Consider the following 19,031-nt stretch of genomic DNA (forward strand, 5'->3'; position numbering starts at 1 on the left):
ATTTCTCGGCCAAAGGCGGCCCGGAGCCCTTCGGGACGGAGACGGGGGGCTACCGGGGGCCCCTGGCTGCCGTTTGGGCCGGTTTGGGAGGGGTTGTGGCGGGGCTTTCCCTCTCCCACCCTCGACACAGGTTGTTGGGTCGGGACAGCAAACGAAAGGGGATTTAGTAACAAACAACGGCGGCCATGTTGAGAGGAATTTCTGCAGCTAAACTTCTCCCCTCTCAGCCCAGGGGTTTCTCTGCCTCCCCGGGGGGCTCCCTGGCCTGACTGTGTTCCCCCCCTCTTTTTTCCCTCTCCTTCCCCGCAGGATGACAGTGAAACTGGGAGAGAGCAGCGGGGAGGAAGGGGTGAAAAAGCTGGGCAAGAGAGCAGGAGGAGATGAGGAGTCCCTGGAAGAAGAAGGGGCAGGAGGAGGAGGAGAGGCAGCTCCAGGCAGCAGCAGCACAAAGAAAGAAGAGAAGATCATTAACAGCAACACTACCAGCAGCCCCCCACCGAACCCCAGCTTGTCACCGGCCCCTGCCTCTCTCCAGCCCTCCCAGAGCCAGGACCAGCATCATTTTCTCAGGTCCAGTGTCAGACCTCAGAGCAAGAGACTGAAGAAGGATTCCCAGGCATCCTCCTCGGTAGGCAGCAGCACTGCTGGGAAAGGCAAAGGTACTGTGTTTTGACACCCTAAAAACATGCAGGGAAGGGGGATGGCAAGGAGGGGAGGCACCTGTGGGGCTGTGGGATGTTGTTCTCTTTCTGTAGATGCCATCTTTTGTTTGGCTTTGGGAAGGTGTTTGGGGGCTGAAATCTTCTTTGTGTCCCAAGGCTTCAGCTTCTCTGCTGCCACTGTCCTCTCTGCACTTCCAGAAATGGGGGGTCTGGATATTTATGTGGAGGAGGGAAAAATTCTACATTATTGAAGCAAATCTTTAATGTCTTTATTTCATCTCTCTTGAGTTTTGGGAAATTCCTGTATTTTGATTAGGAAATCAGACTCTAGCTAGTTGTGGAATCAAGTGGCTATACTCTGAATTATCTTCTTGGATTGTAACAAAATATCCACTGGGTGCTAGTTAGCATAGGAAAAAAATCACACCCACAAGACATTGATTTCCCCCAGTTATTTCTATTATCCAAATAATTATTTTGGAAAGAGCAATGAAATACACATATTGGCATATTTGTTTCTAAGGTGTTGGAGGTCCTGTTTCACAACAGTTGGAGCATCTATGTGATTTGAGGTTTTTATTAAGATTGGTTTGTATACATCTGAAGGTCTGTAGGTACAGACATACAAACACCTGCTTTCCACTTAGCATTGGAGACAAATTTTTTTTTTGTGCTGTTTCTAATTTGAATAGGTGGAAGGCAGCAGGGATATTTAAATATTTTGGTGCTATTGTGTGTGCTCAGCAGTGACTGATGACATCTCAGCACTGCAGTTGAGCTGTACTTGAGCCTAATTTTGGATATCATGCGCTAAAGTACTCAAGTGTTATTTTCTGTTAATTTTTGAGAAAAATAGCACTCAAATATTGCATCAACATTTAAAATAATGAAATTTACTCTTGTGTTCTAAATTGAAGTATAATTCCATGTAGCATAAATGTGTCTTGGAGGTTACCTCACTCTTGTCCATCTCAGGGGTGTGCACATGCTGGGCATTAAGTAAGCATTACAGTTAAAATAGTTTTGTGTTGCAGTAATAAAGCAGTGCAAATTGGGATATTTTAGTTATTGTTATATCAGAAAAATGTTCTTGAACTCAGTTGCTTTACAGTTGGTATAATTCACTAAAGTATTTCTAAGTACCGTAGTAATTCCTCTTGAATCTCTTGAATGTTAGATGGAAGCTCTGTGTGGTGGTAGAGGACAGAACAGAAAGGCCTACATAATTTTTCTTCCAGTTGCATGAAACCAAATAAACAAACAAATGGAGTACCCAGGAGTGTTTAGCTATGTATAATTAATTCCAGGATTGTAAGTAGTATTGGATGTGAGGAGGTGTTTCTTTGAAATATGTCTTGTCTGTGATTCACAAGTTGAATATGTCCATTTGAAATTATTCCATTGATTTGGAAGTCCATACATGTGTGAACAAATACATGTGTTTGTGTAAGTGTATATTCATGTTTGTACATGAACACGTTTGTACATGAACATTTATTTCCAATTCTAGAGCAGCAGAATGATTTTTAACTAAGAATATTCACACAATAGAAAAAGAAATTTCATTCACTTTTGCAATTCAGACTCCAAAACAAACATAAGAAAATTACGTACAGAACAGAAAATATTAACTCAGTAAGCAGTCATGAATAGTGCTTGCAATCACAGTACTATGTTGTCAGGTTTGGGAGAACTTCTTAAATTCATCAGGAGTGACAGTGGTAGAATTATGACTGTGCTTTCACTTTTTCAATTTTAAGACCAGCCACAGCACTGCCTGGCCAGATTTGATGTAAATGTGTCTGATTGACTGAATTCTCTGATATGGTTGAGGTTATAATTGTTAGATTTTGGAGAACAGAGCCATGGAGCGGGATCCTTTCTAATTTGAGCTTTTTATGTTCAGAAATGCCTAATGAGAGGTTTTCCAGGCTTGTCTAAATTCTCCCTAGTGGAATGCCTTGTGATCAGAATTCATAGTGCTCTGTGTTCCGAGCAAAGTGTCTCACAGAGCCAGCTTCTGATAGGGAATGAATGGAAGGGTGGAGATGACTAATAAAGATTGGATTGAAATCCTTTCATTAGCTGTCCCACTAACTTTCTTCTCCCTCTGTAAATATAAAAATTATGAAAAGCTGGAGCGCATCATCTCTGAACCTGGAAGCTTTTGCATTGTTTATGTCAAAGTCAAGGTGATGGCCGCACAAGTAACTCTGACAGTGGCCAACTGGAGTGACCAGACCACGCCTATGTTTGAGCCAATGAAACCAGAAACTTGTTTTTGTCATAGGCATTCAATAATGCTGTGTAACCCGTAACATTTTATTGAAGTGATTCTACTTTTAGAACCTCTGTATTCTGAAAGGAAGACCCTCACTTGCCAATTTTTAAGGAGTGTGATCAATGCACTTTCTTTCAAATTGTGGTTGCTCAGCAGGTGATGGTTTGTCTTCAGAAAAGTTTTGAAAATAGTATTTTTTTTTCTGTGTGTTGCAAATTCCTTTTTACTTTTGGCTTTCATGCTTTTAGGGTCCTTAATTGTAGCAGACAAATTATTGATAAACTTGGCTATAAACTGGGAAAAGAGTGTGCCCACTCAGCAGCTGCTGACTTTTCAACTTTATCTTACTGTGGTTCTGGGAAGCTTGCTCATAATAATTCCCCCTGCCTCTTGGAGTGTGTTAACATGCTGCTAATAGTCAGATTGCCCTCATGTACTCTTTTAATTGCACCTTTGAATCCTGCCTCTTGCCTTTTGTGTACTGAGATGCACTTTTGAGTTTAGGGCAAAAATTACATAGGAAATAGTACAGTAAAATACAGTTTGGAAACTATTTCACTTCAGGAGCCAATCCATTTGGAATTGTGGGAAGGTTTATCAAATTTTTTGCACAAATATCTAAATCTCTGGGGGCTTTTTTAGAATTATCATCATACTCTGTTCATCAACTTTTAATTGTATCTTTAAGGTTGTAGTCTACACCTCAACTGATGGATGACTTTTAAAGCATGAAGGCTTGAAAGGAAGTCTTCAAGTAACTTGCATGAAACCATAGCAGAAACTTGAAGGACTGGTGGTGTCGAGATAGTTTATTGGGGGAGTTCCAATGCAGAGAGGTCTGTTGAGGGAGGAGATGCAGACCAAGTTGAGGTTGCTGAAAAAGAGGGATTTCTGGGAGTTTGCTTCTCAAACACCAGTATGCCACATGGTTGCTGAGCACAGGTGTTAAGGTGTGTTTTGAGGCTTTGGTCCATGAAGCCAGAGTGGATGCAATATCTATGTGTGTGTGTGTGTGTTGTGACCACCTTGGTAAAAGGCATATCAGAATACACGGCCACAATGTGCTGTAGATGCAGCTAGAACTAGAGTATTGCCATTTTCGTGTTTTTATCCATTTTCTGAGTGCAGAATGAAGTCAGGAGGACTAGCCTAATGGTGATGAGCTGAAGCTTGAAGATATCTTTCATGCTGTTCTGGATTTATTCCTAAAATGTGTAGAATGTCTCAAACAAGTATTTGTGTTTGTTTTGAGGTAATAATCAGTTGTTTTTTGAAAAAGGACTTATTCAGCTGAAAGCTTAGTTGAATTAAAGTGTTTGATCTTTTGGCATGGTATAGAACTTGCTAAAAAGCAGTCTGGTTTGCTTCAGCGTGCCAGAGTTTCATGTTTGGTAGCATGTGGGTTAAATCAACTCCTGTCTTCTGTAGAGAGCATTTAGATACCAAAAAACCTGATGTATGTACTTACAAAGTGTTCTATTGTAACTTCCTGAGTTCATGTGTTGCAGAATATATTGTAACCATCATTTGAGATGTTGCTTCTCCAGCATTATTTTACTAGGACATGAACCACTGTTGAAAAACTACTGGCGCAGTCCATTGTTCTGACATTCTCCTTGATTCTGTCCATCTCACTTGCACTTAGTACCTCTCCTTCCACCCTACCCTGACATGATTCATTCTTTGCCATCCCATTTACACCAGTTCTCCCCCCTCCCTTTCGAAGTGGCTCAGGATCAGGACTCCACAGTATCTCATCCTATCCTGCAAGAGGAGGATTTTCTACTTCTGTGCAGTAGGTACTGAGCTCTGACAGATGCCTGCCTGCAAGGCTGCACAGCCACGGTGTTAATTAGAGCTTTATACTGAGTTTTACGGGTGTTTTCTTCAGGAAGAGCAAGAGAATAGTGATTTACAGGAGATGGAGGAGTGACCAAATGTATAATAAACCATGGGGGTTTTTTTATAGCTCTTCTGGGTTAGCTCAGCTAGTGCTGCCTTTGATACATTGTATACTAAACAGATCCTGTCTGTTGAGAGAAGCAAGCCTTCAGTATAGGTTTGTTGGAAGGCTCAAGTTGAAATAGACACTCTGTATGCTTTTAACACGTTCAACTATCTCTAATTTTCTAACTAGTAGCAGTTAGGAGAAGACAGGCTACCATTGTCTGTGTAGGACAGTTACCAGTTGAGCCTGAGATTAGCTGAGTTGGTTACAGCGTGGTATTAAGAATGACATGGTCACAGGTTCCTGTATGGGCCATTCATGTAAGAGTTGGACTCCATAATCTTTGTGGGTCCCTTCCAACTCAGAATATTCTGTGAGTCTGTATTTCAAACTTTGGATGTTAATTCACAACAAGAACACTCTGTGGCATAACCCTGCCATAACACATAAACTGTTCTAGACTTGCTCTTCTCAGGTGTCTATGCTGTGTCTTGTGGAGGCAGGGTGTAAACTTTCCTTCCAGTTACAAAGTTAGCAAAATGAAGCTTGACTTGTGGGGAACTTGTCTGTTACAAGTTGACATTTGCATCCCGCACTTTGGGGAGTGAGTTAGTCCTTGCATTTGGTATTTGAACTGTGGTAGGCAAGAGTGTGACTGCCCCATCTTGTTTATAAAGATATTCCCAATTGAATGCTCCACCTGCTGTGACTGGTGACTCCTGAAGAAGTTAAGATGTTGTGAGCTAAGCCTATAAACCAGCTTGTATGTTGGGATACAAGGGTGTAGTGAGAATTTACTCCAGGGATTCCAGCTTCTTTGTGTATGTAATCTGTCACAGAAGATACGAATCAGCTGGCCTGTAAGAGCTGTCATGGAAGACTGAAAGGCAAATTCTGAGATGCTACCTAGAAGGAAGAAGTGGCAGTAGTCACTATGAGATCCTAATACTATCAGTGTCTGTTATTTTAAACTTGTATTCCATTGTTTGTCATTTTCATATTAGATTCTGAAACTGCAGTTTTTAAATGTCTTTATATAATTTTTTGCAAGTGTTTGTGTTTTGCTTTGAACTATAGAGACAGCTTTTTCCATGGGAATGTAGTTTGATACGACAGTATGCCAGTCACAGATAAATGACGTTCTAATAATGGGACATATAGATGGGTATAGAACACTGGACAAAAGGAAGGAATAAGTTTCTCTGGAACACTGGTGTTCTGACCCATGATTTTGTTGGGTGTTGCAGTTCAAATACTGAGTACAAAAACCTGAAGTCTTTGGAAACTGTGTTGAAGGCTGAGGGAAAATGCTGGCACTCACATCCAAATCACTGCCTGGTACCTTGTACACAGGTGCTGGTGCTCTGGCGCACCTGGAGCGAAGGGGAGGAGTTGTTGTAGCTGTAATGGCGTGGCTGTCTAGGTCACTGGCTGGGAGATGCAAGATGAGTAGGCAGTGGGAGAATGTCCAGCTCGTCTTTGTCTTGTCTTTTCTATAAGTGATATCACATTGAACAAACACCCCAGCGGGTTGTTAAGAGTGAGTCCCCTCCTTCTCCCCAGCATTCTGCAGCAGTAATGGTATAGCTGGCCTCAGGGGAGGTCCTTCTTTTAATGCATTGATGAAGTTTTAAATCATCCATTATTTGGAATTAGTAATTGAATCGTCAATCATTAGTGAGGGGATGAAAGCTCGTTAGCTGTTCTGTATGTTACAAGAATTACTTACAGTCAGATTGAAGTAATGAATTTATGGGGGTAATTTATTGATGTATGACTGGTATTGTTTTTGCCTTTTATCCTGAACTGGTCTATAGTTCTTTGTTTTAGAATATAGTACATTCCATTGCCATACCAAGGTTCAGTATGCTCTAAGATGGATTGGGATAACCTGATGATAAATATTACCATGCACATCAGTAAGAAAGTTTATGTGAAGGAATGATAGAGCAAATGCCTTTGTTTCTGAAAAATTTGAATGGCATGTAGGAGCTCTGTAGAGGTAACAGGATATTCAGATGTTTAGATCTTCATATACAATACTCTGAACAATTGTCTGGATAGTAATTTATAAAAGAGTTTAAAACAAAAAAGATTCTGATAAAATTCCCAGGACTACAATTTGTCTTGTGGAATAGTAAGTGTGCATAAAGGAACAAAAGATCAGTTATGAGCTACGTGTTCTTTGTAGAAGTTAAATTCATGGAGTCCTCAGCATGTCCAATAGAACTCTTCAGTCCATCTTTTACCTACCACTAAAATATAAATGAACATTACCTGAACTTTAAATTCTAATGAGACCATAAAGTCTTCACTGACACTTTAGCTTCTTATGTTTTTTAATAAGGAAAACTTTGTGTACCAAGTGTACTGAACGAGCTTTAGAAAATCCTTGATGAGATCTGTTCGTCAAGCAACTTACTTAGATTTTATTTACTTAAGTAAGTATTAAAAAAAAAGAAAACCCCCAGACAAAAACCAACTACCCAGCACACAAATGAAACCCCCAAATCCTGCATTTTTTCTTCCTCTGAAGGATTTCTCAGTAGTTCGGGATCTGTGATAAGAATAGTAACTCTGGACTGAAATCCTGTACCTGTCTTCTGATAAAGGATATCATCTGTGTTGGGAGCTGGATGCAACAGGAGATTGGAGATTCAGTTTTGGGGACTGACTTGTTTGACTTTCCCCTTCTTGACCAAAGATCTGTATTTCATTACTGTGCAAATTGTGATATTCCAATCTCACAATTGCAGAATGAGGAAGTGTCAGTTCTGTGTCTGTGTTGCTTCAGCCATCTGTTAAAGTGATCAGTTTTTTTCTTGTGGTTTCCTTTTTTTAAAGGATATACCTCCACGGTTCCAGAATTAAATGGCTTAAGTTTCAATTATTTTATCAGTGGCTGAAGACTTCAGGAAGTAAAGAAGCTGTTTATTTAAGAAGTTGTTGATATAAGTGCATTTTCTTCTAAATGTCTAATGGTTTTTCATGTCTTGCCTTGCATGCTTCCCTGTGGTAGACAGTAATTTTTTCAAAGGAGGCAAATAATCATCTCTAGAAATAAAAGAAACATTAACTCCAAAATAGTCACAATATCATATTTTTTATCAAGAAAATATTTATTGTATGCATGAAAAAAATGTACTTTCACACATCTTGCTCTCTTCCAGGTTTGATTTCAAATATTCTCCAGTACTTGTGCAAACCATCTTCTCTATGATTTGGAGAAATATTATTTTGTCGCCCAAAGGAATTATTTTCAAATTGCAACTGACCTGTTAAGATTTACATACAAGTCTTTAAATCTCTAAAGCACGGTGGGCCTGTAACAGCTGATTCTTCTGATACTTTAAAAAAAAATACTGTTTGAATTGTCAAAGTGGGATCTCTGAGTTCTTGAATGAAATATATATGTGTGTGTGTGTGTATATATATATATATATATTTATATACCACTGGCTTTGTCCGGTAAAAAAACCTGCTTCATGAAGTTGAGTTTGAAAATATGACTGAACTTTTTAAGCCAAAATATAAAAGAGAAAATTATGTTGATATATATAAAAGTTAGGGAAACCGGTTGGGACTGCTGTACTGTACAAGCTGGGTGTATAAGCAAATAAGCTAAGGCAAGAGAATATATAATGAGGTAAAACACAAAATGTAAGGGCCAATAACTGGAGAAAAAGAAAGTGTAAGGACCATTCTTTATAATGAGCAATGAATGTTTAGTGTTAAAAGACTTCTGTTTTATCAAGTACATGTCTGCATCGATAAGGACAGTCAAATCCTAAATAATTTTTTAAAATAAAATTGAAGATCATTTATTTTGGAAATATAAGTTACTGGGAATGTTTATACTTTTACAGAAAAAAAAAAGAGTGCATTTTGGGGAGTTTACCTTAGTTTCTGGATTAGCACTCTGATATACTGTATCAAACCAGGCATGATGTTTTTTTTATAGATTTTTCCATCCCATTTTCTTTCCAGGTCCCTACTTGAGTAAACAGCAAATTCTCTCAGTTTTATCCAGCATTATTCTCATTTCTTCATACCTCTTTTTCCATGTTCTTTGGATGCTGATAACTGACAAAGGGACAATCAAGATTACACCTCTGTGTCTTTTTCTGAAAGTCACAGCAGGGTTTGGGAAAGGAGAATGGTTTGAGACTTGCCGTCCTCTGCATAGCTGGAGTTTTACTAGATGGGCCATGTCAGAGGTGGTGCTCTGAGGATCATACACTGTGGATCAGATTGTAGAAATGCTGATCTAACTAAAATCAACATCTCTCAATCCTTCCCTTTCCAGAGTTATTGCAGAGGCAGCAGGATCAAACCAAAGACAAGGATGTTACTGTTCTGCCTATTTTCCTCGTGGTCATCACTTTGCCCCATTGGTCAGCTCCCTGTTCAGCACTGCTCAGGAGGTCCCCCTGGCTGCAGGGCAGGGATTGCAGAGCTCACCAGCATATAAGCATCAGCAAGGGTTATCTGGTAAAGGCTGCTGTGGTACATTCCTGCTTATCTGTGTTACTTCTGGAAATAAAAAATTAAGCCATTGAAATCTTCCCTTTGTTTTTCGTGCTTTGAGATTTTATTCCTATAAAACGAGCCGTGTTATTTGCCCATTGTATTTCAAGTGAAAAAGGAGAAAATTCTGAGTTACTCCCTTACCTCTATCTATGAATCCTCCAGTTGGTTTAATATTCACCCTGGTCATGGTTTTTTACAGCAGCAGATAATGGAGGGGCTGCACCTGGTGGCACATCAGGAATTCCTCCCAGCAATCCTGCTGGGAATTCCAAGTCAGCGGCAAGGAACCTGGGTTCTTCGGCGGGAGAGAAGGAAGAAGGGAAGAAAGTCCGACGGCAGTGGGAGTCATGGAGCACGGAGGACAAGAATACTTTCTTTGAGGGACTGTATGAGGTACATGTAGAAGAAAATAAGACATAGATGGGTTTGGTTAGAGTCTGGATATTCCTAAAGAAGGTTGATTAAGGTGAGATTGGCAGGAGCAGAAGGCCACTTACAGATGAGCATTTGTAGGGCCATACATGGGGCTGTAAAACAGCTGTCTGTCAAAAGCGTCAAGTTTCTTGGGTTTTTTTCTTTAAATACACAGGAAAGATTTCTGAGTTTTATTAATAAATGTTTATAGTAACTTCAGTTGTTATTTAATTATGGTTCTGTTTCAAATGAAAAATAATTAAATAATATCCCTATCTGAACTTTTAAAAACAACACACTTGCTCTGTAATAATACCAAACAAGAAAAGTTGCTCTGTTCTAAAGAGAAATGTATTTAAACTTTGGCCCTGAAGAGGTTAGAGCCAGTTCAGTCCTTGGGCTGAGAGATAAAAAGTTACATCATCTTATCTTCTGTCTCTTTTGTTGTATATGATGGATTCCTGCTTGTCCTGTTCCTGGGATGATTTCAACCATTTATCTGTTTTGAAACTACATGCCAAATGTAAAAACAAAAGCCGTGTTGGGGGGTTTTCTTTGCATGTGTGTACCTTTTTCAATTATTTTTTTTCATTATAGGTATGGTATCACATACATATGTTTTGTGGACAAAAGGAACAGTGTTTTCTTTTTTTTTAACTCCGGTGAATTGCAGTAGTATTCCTGGGAAGCAAGTAATTAAGTAATTTTTAAGCCACTTCACTGATTTTTTTTGATTAGTGAGGAAAAATTTTTAAAAATTGTTTTGAGGTGGATCCGAGACTCAGTTTGTTTAGTCCCTCCTACCATTCATTTGTGGCACTGCCTTTCAGAAAAGGTTTTCACACTTTGTATTGAAATCAGTTCCAACCTTTTCTAAATACAAAAATTTTGTGATAGCAGGAGTTAATGTGTATAAAATCAAGTCTTTTGAAGTTCAAGTTTTTTACTCCTAGTAACAGTAACATGAAATGTACTGTAAATAAAACTGCAGCTGGTAAATATAGTATGCTTTTCATTTACTGTAGTCAGAAGTGGTGGGGGGAATGCAGAGGAAAGTAAAGAATGCTCAGGGAGAAAAATCAATGTTTTCAGTCCTGCTACTTAACACATTTGTCAGTAAAGTTGGGTGATTTTTTTCAATTTGCTAGCAACTTACTGTTTTTATTTTGAATCAGTTAAAGAAATTGGAAAGTAATTAATTTGGTATCCATATTGCATTTTATATAAAACAAAGGAAGCCAGTGTCATTCTTTCACAGTTGAGTTCTGGTCCCCAAAACTTTTGTTTATGACCAGTGAAGTCCAGTTTCCCACAAAGAACCCAAAAGCCCCTCACATTGTTTCACTAGACTTACAACAAGATCCAAGTTTGCATTTGAATATTTCTATTTGATTCATTCTTTCTTCAGCATGGGAAGGATTTTGAAGCTATCCAGAACAACATTGCCCTGAAATACAAGAAGAAAGGCAAACCAGCAAGCATGGTAAAGAACAAGGAGCAGGTCCGGCACTTCTACTACCGCACCTGGCACAAGATCTCCAAGTACATTGACTTTGACAATGGTTAGTATGCACCAAAATGGGCTTGGTGCAAGGGTTGCAGTCCTGCCTTTTAGTGGTGAGGAAATAAATACTGAAGAGGAAGAGGGAGTTCACAGTGTCTCACTTCTTATTTTTGTTAGCATGGCCCTATCAAGGTTCATGTTTTGTGAAAAATGCTTTCCAAAACCTGGTGTTAATATCACTACTGTTCTGTGAATTCACCACACCTTAGTAAATGCAGATCCTGCTGTTAATGCTGGGAGGAAAACCAGGTTCAAGGAAATGTTTTTGTATTCTCAGGAACACACCTTCAAGAACTGCCTAAACATTAATCAGGCATGGCTCCATCAAGCACACTGGCCCAGCACCACTTCGCAATTCTTGGGGGAAGGTAGAAACAAATCATAGTCCAATACAAGTGTAAATGGTGACATATTTGCTCCCACTTTAAAGAACTTTGAAATTGTACCATGGGTTCAGTAACTTATGATTCCTAGTGCCATATTCCCCTTCCCATTCTTTTCTCTCCTTCTGCAACTGGTTTAATGAAAATGAAATTAGGAAGTCAGGTAAACTGCTGGTGGTGTTCTATAACAGTAACTTTATAATTGAGAATGGATTTTTATCAAATCCGTACTACTTAGGAATGGGCAGAGAGGATTCAACTTAGTCTGTGGGTGGCCTAATCTTAATAACAGGCTAAAGAAATGTATTTCAGAGTGACCAGATTTTAGTAAGATTCAGTTATTCTGACTTTAGGTGTCAAAAATGTAATTTCTCCCATTAGCTTGTGATTGAGTAATAGTCTCCAAAGTTTTCTGGTCAAATTCTGATGGTGTATTCTAAGATGCATAAATCATGGCAATTTGTGGTGGTTGAATTTTTTGGTCTTTGAATAACTCCTAAATATCAGCAAAGTTTTGGATAGCATATTCATCTGTAGTTTGTGGCCAGAGCCTCTCAAGTTAAAAATAACTCTTCAGGGAGAAATGGATGTGGAACGAAGTTAAAGGAATGCAAAGGTAGTGTAAAATACAATCTCTTTATCACAGAATCACCTAGGATGGAAAAGACCTTTGAGATCATCAAGTCCAACCTATGACCACCTTGTCAAGTAGATCATGGCATCAAGTGCCACATCCAGTCTTTTCTTAAACACTTCCAGACAGTGACTCCACCACCTCCCTGGGCAGTCCATTCCAATGCTTAATCATCCTTTCTGTAAAGAACTTCCTAATTTCCATCCTAGACCTCCTCTGATGTAGGTTAAGGCTGTGTCCTCTCATTCTGTGACTGGTTGTGCTAGAGAAGAGATTGACCTGGCTACACCCCCATTTCAGGGAGTTGTAGAGAGTTGTAGAAATGACGTCTCCCCTGAACCTCCTTTAGGCTAAACACCCCAACTCCCTCAGCCACTCCTTGCACGACTTGCGTTCCAGACCCTTCACCAGCTTTGTTGCCCTTCTCTGAACACATTTGAGCATCTCATCATCCTTCCTAAATTGGGGGAGGGCCCAGAACTGGACACAAGACTCAAGGTGTGGCCCAACCAGTGCTGAGTACCAGGGAAGAATCACTGCCCTTGTCCTGCTGGCCACAGCATTCCTGATCCAGGCCTGGTGCCATTGGTCTCCTTGGGCACACTGCTGGCTGATGTTCAGTCAGCACCCCCAGGTCCCTTTCTGCTGGGCCATTACCCAGCCACTCTGTCCCCAGCCGGTAGTGCTGTAGGGAGTTTTGACCAAAGTGCAGGACCCAGCACGTCGTCTTGCTAAACCCCACTAAAAATTAAAAATAATGAGTTATTAAAAGTAAGTCATTAAGGAGAAATGGATATGGCTAGAAAGAAGCTGAAGGAATGCAAAGCTAGTGTACAATATACTCAGTATCATACTATGTATGATAGTACATACTATACTATGAATATGTAGTTCTTGATGAACTTCTGTGTTCCTGAGCTTAGGTTACTTAAAGGAGGACTTGAGTATCTCAACAACCTAGCCCAAGGTGTATTTGGGAGTTCCTTTTTTCAAAACAAGGCAGCAGTTTAAGATGAAGCCATTAGTATTTTATTTAAAAGCCAGTGTTGCAGTGAACACAGTATGGAAGAATTTTTAAAATAAAAATCAGTTATGTATCTGTATCCTTGGGGCCTAGAATCTCATTGTCTGAAAGAATTTTAGCAATCAGTGCAGTAGTTTGATTAGGTTTAGTATTAATAGAAATATGTGTGCTTGGATTTTGGGATCAAAGAGAACTAAAGTTTTGTTGAATAGACAAGAAGAAATATTTTCACTTGTTTTGTAAATCACAAGACTGTCCTTGCTGGCATAGATCTTTAGGCCTATTAGCAGTAATGTCCGCATCTTGTGTGTTGAAGAGAAAGGACAAAAAAAACCCTTGCAAAGTTGAATAAAATGCCAGCAATTTTTTGTAAAAATTTAGAATCTAGAATTTGTGTCAAATCTCTTAGGATGTGTTTTTGCGCCCAAAAAATCTGTCATCTGGAAAATCCAAGCCTACCCCTGAATTTTCAAGTGTTCTGTATGCCTTTGCTTGGGGGCATCTGGACATTTCCCTTGGAGCTTGTAAACAGTTGATACTAGACCTAACTTTATTATGAATTAGCTTTATTTTGCATATTGAGCAGTTGCGTATTTGTTTAAATTCCATGGAGTTTGTTTTCCTGTAATCTAAAAAATACCATAAAAAGGATGAACCAATCCCATTATAGTCTTTCTTGAACCAGAACTTAATTTTGCCTTTGTGATTTGTCTCATCATTGAAAATACAAATCCTCTCCTTTTTAGTGTTGAAATGAGCATCTGCAATGTAGCTGTGTGTATCTGCAACCCGCATCTCACTGACGCCTCTTCTGCTTTCTAGTGTTTTCTCAAGGGCTGAAAAAATCTTCCCTGGAGCTGTATGGCTTAATCTGCTATGGGGAACTAAGGAAAAAGATCGGGGGATGTGAGTATGAATGACTTCAGGTTATTTTTACATTATAGAATCAGAAGTTACTACCCTTGAGGCTGGCAGTGTCTAGTTCAGTTCCACTTTTAAGTTCTTGCTGTAATCTGTTGTGTTATTTTTTCATTAAATGCATTTTTATTTTTACAGACCTTCTTAGTCTGTTGCATTAGTCCACTTTGATAGATTTCTTTAGTTTTATCTGTCTGCAAAATGCTGTGCATACATTGCCCACAGGTGATAGGAAAACATACACGAAGCTTAGATATCTATTCTGTTATTATTGAAACTAAGCAATTAAGGGTGTAAATTTTATTACTTATACCCAGAATTATTTGTCCCCATGCAGTCAAAATCTGGGATGGTGTCTTTTTCTAAGTTTTTCTCTAAATGCTTGCTCACTGTACCCTGAAGATGAAAAGGCACAAATCAGAATTGGAAATAACTTCACTGGCTAAGCAAGATGGGTTCTGATCTTGTCAGTCCCAGAGTCCAGTTTTGTCCATACCAGTGAGTGGGGATGGAAGAGTATGTGCCATAACAATGCTCTGCTCTTTGCTGGCAGTTGATTACCTGCATTAGCAACATACCTGAGCTTAGGCTCACAGAACCACAGAGTGGTTTGGAGTGGAAGGGACCTTAAAGACCATCTTATCCCAACCCCCTGCCATGAGCAGGGGTACTTTCCACTAGACCAGGTTGCTCCAACCCCTATCCAACCTGGCCTTGAACATTTCCAGGGATGGGACACCCGCAGCTTCTTTGGGCAACCTGTGACAGAGCTTCCCCACACTTGTAATAAAAAGTCTCCCCTCGTGTGGTTTAAAACCATCAAACTTTGTCCTGTTCCTCCAGGCCCTCCTGAAAAGTCTTTCCTTGTTTTTTTTTTAAGCCTTCTTTAGGTACTTCATATGCTGGGACCCCCAGAGCTGCAGGTGGAATTTCACCTGAGTAGAATAGAGGATCCCTACCTTACCCTACTGTTCACACTGAGGGGATGAGCCCCAGGACATGGTTCCTATGGTTTTCATGGCTTCCTGACCAGAGAGAGCTGTGACATGACTGCCTTGAAGAATGGGCAGAGAAACATGTGCCAGTTTGTGGGCATACACCTTTTTATCCATGTATTTTTTCATTTGTCCCCAGGCTTTTTGCACAGTCAGTGTTACATCATAGTGCATCTCCTACCTGCTTTGTTTAATTTGAGAGACATGGAAAACCATCAAAATACCTTCGCTTCTTTGTGAAGTCATGCTAGTTGTAAGGTGAAATGGACATGAAAGTGTTCATGAGTGAACATGTACAATTCCTAAAAGGATTGTGGGATTTTGAGAAAGGTTTTTTGCTATGTTATTCCCTCACCTGGGATTGCTGTCATAACAGGAAATGAACGAGACTGTTGTGAATGTTCATACTGACTTTATTCTGTTTGTTTAAAGTCTCCAGTGTGTTAATTGGAGAAGCAGTGCTCAACTTGGAGAAGCAATTTTGAGCTGTTTGATGACAAAGCAGGTGCAAAAGCAAGGCACGTTGCGCTGTCAGCAGAGATCAGTGTTAGTGTTTCTTTCCTATACCCACATCTCTTTTACAAGCAGACTTGCTATGACTGGGAGTAAGATTTCCCACAGTCACCATGGCAATGCCTGCAGCCTCTGTGCTTCTGTCTCTTTAGAACTTTGGGACTTGGCTACATGCTTTACTCACTGTCACACAGAAAATTTGTCTCCAAGACCAAATGTACTCAAGATGCAAGACTGTACATCTATGACAGGTCTATTCTGTAGCCATGGAAAGCAGTTTCTTCCTTCTCCCCCCTCTTTTTTTCCTCTTGTGGTGTTCACAGTCACATTAATGGAGAAGACTTACTGAGAGCTGTTGAGACACGAAAGTACTCCAGAAATACTTTTAGCATTGCTAGAGGGAGGTTAATTGTTCAGTGAATAGATCTGGGCCTGTCATATAAATCAAGTTACCAAAATGTCTGTCTAAAAACATGCTCTATAATGCATACAAAAAAATGAGGGTGGTTGCACGTGCATTTTATTATTTTTATTTACTTTTTTGTTGTGTTAAGCACTAGGATGCTGTTTCATTCTGCCTTGCTGCCTTAGTAACAGAGATTGTGCAGGAATAAGCTTTGGTTTTTAATAACCCAGTGTCAGATTAAAGCCCAATGTTCAAAGACGGCTGTAGTACCTAAACTAGGATTATTTAATCCATGTGTAAAAAGTAATTTTTGTGGCAAGGACCATGTAAAGATTGCATGTTATGAAAATACAAACTTTCCAGAAGAGCTATGTGGCAGCACATTTATGCACGTTAATCATATGTGAGAATAAAATGTAATAGCTTTGAAAACCCAACAGGACACAGAGAAGGCCATGGGTTTAACAGTGTAAGTCCTAATTCACTGTGTTATCTCATTTACTGGAAAGGTATGGATGACAAGAACGCAGCTAAACTCAATGAGCTCATTCAAGCTGGGTAAGTAAGAACTTAATCCTGACACTCATAAAACTGTGTTGTTCAGTTGGATGTTGTATTAATCATCCAAAGTTTGGGGCATTTCTTAATTTTCAAGAGCTGAAGTTTGATGTTTTCCATTCTTAGTTTGTTTTGTATTAGGATATTTCTCTCCTTTTCCATGAAGCCATTAATTGTTTATAATAAGAAATTATGGGTTAAGTTTAATAAAATTATGAAATGAGAATTCTTTACAGAAGCTACACCACTTAACCATGTGGATTCACTCAGGGAAATCATAGAATTATTTAGGTCGGAATCCAAGATCATCAAGTCCAAGCATTACCTCAGCCTTTCCACCACTAACTCCTGTCCCCAAGTGCCACATCCATAGGTCTTTTAAATCTCTTCAGGGATGGTCACTCCACCACTGCCCAGGGCAGCCTGTTCCACTGCCTGACCACACTTTCAGTGCAGAAATTTTCCCAGTATCCCATCTAAACCTCCCCTGGCACAACTTGAGACTGTTTCCTCTTGTCCTGTCCCTTGTTCCCTGGGAGCCAAGCCCAACCCCTACCTGGCTGTCCCCTCCTGTCAGGAGTTGTGCAGAGCCAGAAGGTCCCCCCTGAGCCTCCTTTTCTCCAGGCTGAGTCCCCTCAGCTCCCTCAGCTGCTCCTCATCAGACTTGTGCTCCAGACCCTTCCCCAACTCCATCCCCATCTCTGCACACATTCCAGCCCCTTAATGTCCTTCTTGCAGTGAGGGTTCATGCCCAAACTGTTCTACCTCAGCAGGGCTCACAAGTCCTGACTTTCAGACCTGAAATGACCCTTCAGCACACTGGGGGCCTCAACCCTCCACTGACTTTTTCATCTCCTTGACATTAAGAATGAGTGTTCTCTTTCACTTGTATTGTGGGATTTGGGGGTGCAGTCTATGATTCAATGCACTCCTAGAATGCAGAAGGGGTTAGAAGTTGTGTATCATTATAAACAAGGGCATACCTGATTTGTGCATAAATTTTTCCAAAGTAGTTCAGTTTTTAGAATTTATATCTTTTTAAGTGAAATCTCTTTCGAAGGACAAGGCATGTGATTACTTAGGTGAGGCATTGATGTGTCCTTGACCCCATCTTTAAAAGTGATTTGAAAAATCAATATTTTCTGTCCGTTACAAGTCTGCTTTTACCTTTTACATTCTTGCTTTTAGGGTGTTCACTGTAGTAGGCAAGTTATTGATGAAGTAAACTTGACTGTAGACAGGAGCAGGAGTTTGCCCCCTCAGCAGCTGCAGTCTTTTGACTTTACCTTGCAAAATATGGATATTTGGTGTTGTGCCTTTCTCATGTTCTCAAATGGACTTTGCAGATCAGTTTCTTGGGAGTTGAACAATCTTTCCTCTCATGGGAGATGCTGTTTGTACAGTGTGCTTGTGTTGATGGTCTTCAATGTGATGCTTGAATCACTCGTTCATTCTTCTGTTAACTGCACGGTTTTAAATTAGAAATTCCCATGTGGTTTGGGTTTTGTACAATTAGGAAAATATGAACAGTATGTTCAACGGCATTTACCTCTTTAAATTTGAGTTACCAGTTAAGTGGACCTTGGATGAGCCTTCATCTGTAGTTTGCTGAATATCTCTATGGTTCAGAGTATTAGCAGTTTGTTTAGTCACTCTGTGCTATACTAGAGCGCCTTTCTTATACTGGGTTATCCAAACAAACCAAAGCGTAGCAAATGAGCCTGATGATGTTTAGTGAGCTGTAGTATCAGTCTATCACTTTGCATGATTCAGGCTTTAGTTCTTCTAATTAATTGTTCATGAGGGATGGTGATTTCTGTGAAGTCTAGGTGTTTACTTCATGAAAGCCAGTCTTGTAACAAACCATTTTGGGAAGAGGAGTCTGCATTTGAAAGTATTAATGCTAATCTTCTGTGCCAAAATTAGAGTGTACATAACATTAACCAGTTCAGAATTAGTTGCTTTTGCATAGGCTTTTTGTCTACATCTGGGAGGCCCATTTTTCTTTCCCTTTTTCTCCTGCATCCCTTACCCCATTTGGTGGTGAACCTCATGAGCTGAAGAAGAGCAGACTGTGTCTTCATTACCACCTGGATGTCTACACCACCTGCGTGTGCAGGGCAGCCTCATAGCTCCCAGAAGCAAACACGTTGCATGTACCTCGGTTGGTTCAACTCCTCATCTTGCTCAGTGATGGTACA

The 19,031-nt window shown here is 39.9% G+C and overlaps 1 protein-coding gene across 4 annotated transcripts in view; it reads left to right on the forward strand.

The window, feature by feature from the left end:
• Window positions 1-19,031, forward strand: part of CRAMP1 (cramped chromatin regulator homolog 1) — a 49,217-nt gene that overhangs the window by 2,212 nt on the left and 27,974 nt on the right. For 3 of the 4 annotated variants that reach the window (XR_014616553.1, XM_084216690.1, XM_084216688.1), the window contains exons 2-6: window positions 310-659; window positions 9,621-9,814; window positions 11,244-11,397; window positions 14,263-14,346; window positions 16,782-16,830. Coding sequence is in view for 3 of the 4 variants with exons in the window: in XM_084216688.1 (XP_084072814.1) it covers window positions 310-659; window positions 9,621-9,814; window positions 11,244-11,397; window positions 14,263-14,346; window positions 16,782-16,830 (831 nt within the window). In the remaining variant the exon portion in view is untranslated. The remainder of the gene's footprint in view (window positions 1-309; window positions 660-9,620; window positions 9,815-11,243; window positions 11,398-14,262; window positions 14,347-16,781; window positions 16,831-19,031) is intronic. The other variant, XM_084216689.1, reaches the window with a different exon arrangement.

The sequence above is a fragment of the Fringilla coelebs genome (assembly GCF_963513975.1).
Source record: "Fringilla coelebs genome assembly, chromosome: 16".
In the NCBI taxonomy this organism is placed as follows: Eukaryota; Metazoa; Chordata; class Aves; order Passeriformes; family Fringillidae; genus Fringilla; species Fringilla coelebs.